Below are 6,000 nucleotides of genomic sequence, written 5' to 3'. Positions count from 1 at the left end.
CTGAGTTATGACAACATATAGTCAACAATGTGTCTGAAAATATGAAAAAGCTGTAAACTGCAGTATAAATGAATGTAAGGTCAGTTTCTGGAGGAATTTCATGCTGCACTTGTTAGTAATGTAGCATAACTGTGCACAGTTTTCTGTCTTAAAGGAAAACCAGCAGATCACCCTGTATAGATAAACCTTATTGCAAAATCTGTTTTAGTGTTGCTGTTGATTATGCATTAATTAAAAGAGGCTTCGTCACATTGCAATATTCGTTTAACGTGTGGCTGTGCAACAGTGGCACCTGCAGGTGAAGCTGTGGAAGTGCAGAAATAAATCTGCTAAACAATTGCTGTTAAGGATTTGAAATCAATCAGTTATCATGTGATTGAATTGCAGTTTTCCAGCTTTAATTAAAGAGATTTTTAGCATTAACTGTTCACACAACCCCCACTCCATTTTCAGAGGACTTAATAATAGGGCTGTTTTAATACTTGGATCAATATCCTTTGCAGTCAGTGACTGCCCGACATCACTAAATGCTGTGGTTTCGCCCTTGAGATCTTCTGCTGGGAATTTACTGCAGCTGCTTTGACTTGCTGCTTTCAGACTTTCTGTTTTTGTCTCCAGCAACTGAAAAAAGGTCCATCGGCTATACTGTCTTAGTTTTTTGTCCATTCACACTGGTTTGCTGTATTCGGTTCAATCTGAGCAGAGTATAGCAGTTTACATATCAGAATTTATCCTGCTGCTTCTATCAGCAGACACTCAATCAATAAACATTAGTGGCCATGAGTCACGTGACCATACTATCACATTGCCACCATCATGTTGTTTCTTTCCTCCAAGCTTTTCTTCCTATCATCCTAGTACAAGCAAATCTTAGGTTTGATCTATCCAAACAGTTTTATTTTCTTTCTGGGGGCTGTGCAGACTCAGACTCTGAGTGTAACCAGCAGTTTGCACCTTCTTGTAAAGCCATTTGTCTTTCCATTCATGAAGTTACCTCTTCATTGTAGACTATGTCATTGATACACCTGTTTTTGAGCATCCTTGGTTTGGTTAGATGTTGTGAAGTAATTTCTTTAACCCATGTTAACAATTCATGCACTTTAGTGGTCTTCTGTAGTCTTTGAGACGTTCTGCTATTGCTGAACTCCCTAGTGAGTTCTTTCTGTTCAAGGATCTACTAGATTGTTGCACTGACATTTCTTTGGGCCTCAAATTTAAAATTACAGTGAAAAGCTGTAAAATGCAAATTCAACACTCTGAATGAACTTCACATATTCTGTCTGTTTCTGTCTGCACGGTTGTCATGAAATAACAAGGGAAGGGGCCTCCCCCGGCTGTGAAACTGCTTGTCGGGCAGTTGTCTGATTAATTTTGAGGCTCTGAGAATGAGAGGCTGTATAAAATTGGCTGCAATTCCTGAACAGTCAATGTAAACTTTTTGTAAAACTCCAACATTGATTTAGTTAAATTGCACTGTGGTGGTGTACCAAGGCAAAACTACAAAAATGTGGCTTTTTCCCCAACAAATTATCTACCTAAAGAAAATATATTTAATTGAAGGGTTGTAACTCAAAAACAGTGTAATTGTGATTTAAAACATTAATTTATTGATTACAATGCCAGTACAGTTAAGGTGTAGATGTCCATCCTATTTTATACCCATTTCAAATCTACTATAGCAGATACCAGGATCCATCTGTCAATGAATCACCATATGCATGGGTATAGAAAAATAAAAGTAAACCTATCATATCACTCTCTTCACAGCTGCATCCAGAAACTGCATACTTTGCTGTGTGTCAGCTTCTTCAGCTTGGCAGCTGTCACCACAATAGAGAGCCCCATTCCCAAACAAAGACAAGTGCCTCTCCACAGAGGCAGGCTGGATCTAACGTAGGGCACAGTCACAATAGAGCATCTTCAAACATTTGAAGGATAAATGACTTTTAAAAAAAGCTGCGGTCACACAGTGACCTCGTCACTGATTTATTTTACCAACCATGAGTGTCAGAGAGTAATAAACTCTTTACAGACGAATTGATGCGGCAGTATAAGTACTTAAAATGCAGAGGTTATACGTGCATAGCAGAGCTGTGAAAAATTATTAAAACCAAATTGTTCAAAATCATATGCAAACCACAAGTTTTGCTGAATTGTTTTTCCACCACCACCTCCAGGATAATAATTCCCAGTAAATTATAGCAAAATGTATGGATAGAATTCAATAAAGTAATGTGGCATCGTTATCAAAACTTTTGCGCTTTTATTCATTTTATAAACATTTAGGGGATGCAAATCAATTAATTAAAAAAATCCACTGACCCTGCTAAAGATTATGCTGCAAAAAAGAGGGCAGATGGAGGTTGCAGTACAGTTACCACTCACACAAACTAAATGATCACACTCCAATACTACTGCACAGCCACCATAAACCATACTGCCCCAAGTGTGCAGACTGGCTGCCACTAGGAAACTCTGAAGAAGACAGAAGGGCCATGATTAAAAATCATTAGGACAAATCACCAAGAGAACAAACAACAGTTTAACAGTTAAAAGTGTAAAATAATCAGCACTTGACTAGAATTGGAAAGAGAGAAAAAAAAAAGAATTAGACTCAGACACAGCACAAATTTAACTACTATAAAAATATCATGGATTTATACACATATGTGCTCAGTTAATACCAGAAATTCTTGTCCACACAGCCCAGGCAGCTGTAGGTTTATGATTCTTGAAGAACTGCTTTGAGATTAGTCTCTCTGTCTCAGCTATAGTAAAGCATCCAGCTTGAAAAAAAATACTTGTGTTTAGCTTTTCCCTTAACCCACCAGCACCTACTGCAGCAAGTGCAAAAGCACCCGGGAGTGCCAAACCTTAAAATTCAACTCACCAGTGGTACAATTACTGTACACATGCAGCTTGGGACACTCTGTTCAATCAGCCTCCATCATTAAGGGAGACAAAGAGGCCTCATTACACCTGATGCATGACCTTTTGTACACCAACCATTCCCAGTATTTCTGAATCCCCTAGGGATGTAAGAAATTCCGTCCATTACACATGGACTACAACATGTGACTGTTAAATGTGACTGCAACATACCATCCACTGTTACTTTTATCTTTACATGTATTTTTTGCATATATCACCTCTAGTAATAAACAAACAAACAAACAAAAACAAAACACGTTTGGAAAAAAATTAATTTATTTGCGGTACATCTACTAAATAACTAAATATAGCCTAAACATGTAAGTTTTGCTTCAGTTTTGTGTATTTAAACAAGCTCAAATCACATAAATAATGATTTATTACACGTGGAGAGAGATGTAACAACTTTTTGAACAGTGATTATAATCACGTGACAGCTGTTCCGTACGTTACTGGCTTCTGCCTGTGAGATGCTTTAAGAAGAAATAATATGTCAGCGGGACACAACAGTGTGCTAGACCTTATAAAGCTTAATAGGATTTAATTGCCGCATAGCCTAGTTATAAAGATTTCCGACACTCTACCTTTAAATGAACTCCATTCCCGTACGCATGCGCAGGCTGTGTTTGGTTTTTCTTTAACCTGAGGAACTGTCTAGTGTCGCTAGCAAATCCATCGCAGCTGTAGTTCTTGTCATGTTTTCAGAGCAACGGCGTGGTTTTCCCCCCACTGGAGTACGAGGACACAACACCAGACAGTGTCGCCAAGGAAATATACGTTTAAGGATGCTGCAGTCGTTTTGGGAATAGACTAACAGGACCAACAACAGTTCAAAGTGTTTACCCAGCGCTCTCTCCGGTCGGCAAGAATAGCACTGCTGTTTCCACATCGCAGTCACCACATCCATGTTCACTGCGGCAGCCTGCTCTCCGGGTCCTGGGCTTCACACGCTACAACCTCTTTGTTCGTCTGTGGAAAATATCCGGGAAAGTGTTACGACCTGTGGAAGGACTGCCGTATGTTAAAGTGTGCATCCCCTTTTCAGTCCGTGGGATTGTTTACGCATTAAAATGGCTGCTCAAATGGCATTTGGGAGAGAATGGTATTGAATCAATGCAGTAACGTTAGATTACCGAGCAGAGGCTAGACAGCCAATAAGCTACATATGCTAACAAATTTAACTTGTCAAAGTATTAATCGACTAGGCTACTTGAATAGCTTTAATCGATGGTCGGCTTTTTAGCTAGGTTCTTCCAACAAGAAGTAGGGTGAAGGGAATTCCTCCCACTCCAAATCTATGCATGCGGTTAACCAAGCAGCTTTTGTAAACACTTAGCTAACATTGCGACTTCTTAGCCAATTTTCTCCCAAATCTTTGTAAGCAGGCTTAGCTAAAGCCCTTCGTTTAAGTATGCACATCACTCAGCGAATATGCAGGACTTTTTCGTTATAATTAAAACATCCTAAATATCCGAGGCTTTCTCCCAAAGTAGACCTCAAGGCCCCGGTTTTCGGTGGAGAAGGGGGGGGAAATGGATCCTGGGAGAAACTGTAAACCTAAACTCTTTATTTTTGGACCCAAGCTGACCATCCACAGCGATTTGCGAGGTATCAGCAGATACTTGTTGGTCTACGTTTTGTTTTACTTTGTACTGGTCACTCATGCATCCCCGGCGAAAGCGTGCGAAAAGAACTGCCTCTCTGGAAAATGTATCAACGGCTCCTGCGTCTGCGACCGGGGATGGGTGGGAGACCAGTGCCAGCACTGCCAGGGGAGGTTCAAGTAAGTGCCCTTAAAATTAAATTTCTGTGTCTGATTGCTTGTAAAGTGATCTGTTTATACAAAAAGTAGGTTAGGAACCACTTTGACCCAGTCTGCCTGCTGTTTATCCTTTAAACAGCAGTGTCGGGGAGGATCGTTTAACTGGACAAACACACCTGTGTTCACTCAACTTTTTTTGGGGGGGGGGTATTGATGAGAAAGTGATTGCACGCCACAGGCAAACTCACTTCAGTTTTATTAACTTTAAAGAGGTCCAGCTTTAGTAATAGAAAACCCATGCATTCATTATTTATCATTGCGTCCTTCAAGTGTAAAGTTCATAGATGTTTATACAAATGCTGTCAAATGTTTGATCTTAAATGTTTTCATGCCTTTTATTATTTGTCATGTTCTCTCCCACACAAGGGGGGCAATGTGTAAAGAGCCATGTTGCCATTGCAATGTTGAGTTCAGTCGACACATGAGAGCATGGGGTAGAAAAGCATGACTGTACCATGTCATTATTGACTTCGCACCTCGCTTGCTGATATGGATTCCAGATACAGTCTTTAAACAAATGAGTACAACTGGGTTTTATTTTTCTGAAGGCGGAGCCCGCAGTGGATGCGAGGAAACATCTGTCATCACCTAGCTTTAACTAAAATCCAACTGAGGATGTGACTGATATATTTATCAGCTGTTGTTCCTCTGCTGATCTGCACAGGAAGTTATCAAGGCTATATAGTAATAAGGCCACTAAGTCAAGGCTTGTGTGCAAAGTACTAAAGGAAGGAGGCAGAGACAAAGTGACAAAACGAGGAAAGATTAAAATGTTCGCAATATATATTAATAACGATGTTCATCTTCACAGACGCTTATAATGACCTTTTGACACACTTAAGGAGCACTCTGTGGAACAGAAGTACCTCGAGCACAGTAATTACCCCTCTTTCAATGTGCCCTGGGTTTGCTATAAGTTGTCATCAGGCATGTTGTCAGAGAGTAACCTCCCATCAGCAGCAGACACACAAACTAATGAATCTTTATCTTTTAGACTCTGTTATCATTAGGAATAGGAACATTTACACATTGCTGCCTAGCACCAACAAGTGTGAATTCCTTTCTTGAAGGTGGATTGCAGATTAATTTCTTGCTAGTGCGGTGTGGTTGATGAAAAGCACACAGACTCTTGATACGCTGAAGGACAGACTAGTGTTTCCCTGGATACGCTCAAACCTACACGGCCAAAACTGTTTGATAGTTAACTTGAGTTTAGTGTTCACCTTCAGGAGTTATTTATGAGACTG

At 40.0% G+C, this 6,000-nt stretch overlaps 1 protein-coding gene across 1 annotated transcript in view; it reads left to right on the top strand.

Annotated features, from left to right (window-relative positions):
• Positions 1–3,561: 3,561 nt before the first annotated feature.
• atrnl1b (attractin-like 1b) overlaps positions 3,562–6,000 on the top strand; it is a 69,825-nt gene continuing 67,386 nt past the window's right edge. Inside the window, exon 1 of the mRNA XM_005747380.1 lies at positions 3,562–4,714. Coding sequence (XP_005747437.1) covers positions 4,464–4,714 — 251 coding nt within the window. The 5' untranslated portion in view covers positions 3,562–4,463. The remainder of the gene's footprint in view (positions 4,715–6,000) is intronic.

This window comes from Pundamilia nyererei, unplaced genomic scaffold (genome assembly GCF_000239375.1).
Source record: "Pundamilia nyererei isolate P.nyererei 1_Seehausen unplaced genomic scaffold, PunNye1.0 scaffold00196, whole genome shotgun sequence".
Lineage (NCBI taxonomy): Eukaryota > Metazoa > Chordata > Actinopteri > Cichliformes > Cichlidae > Pundamilia > Pundamilia nyererei.
This window is presented reverse-complemented; position numbering and strand designations above follow the sequence as displayed.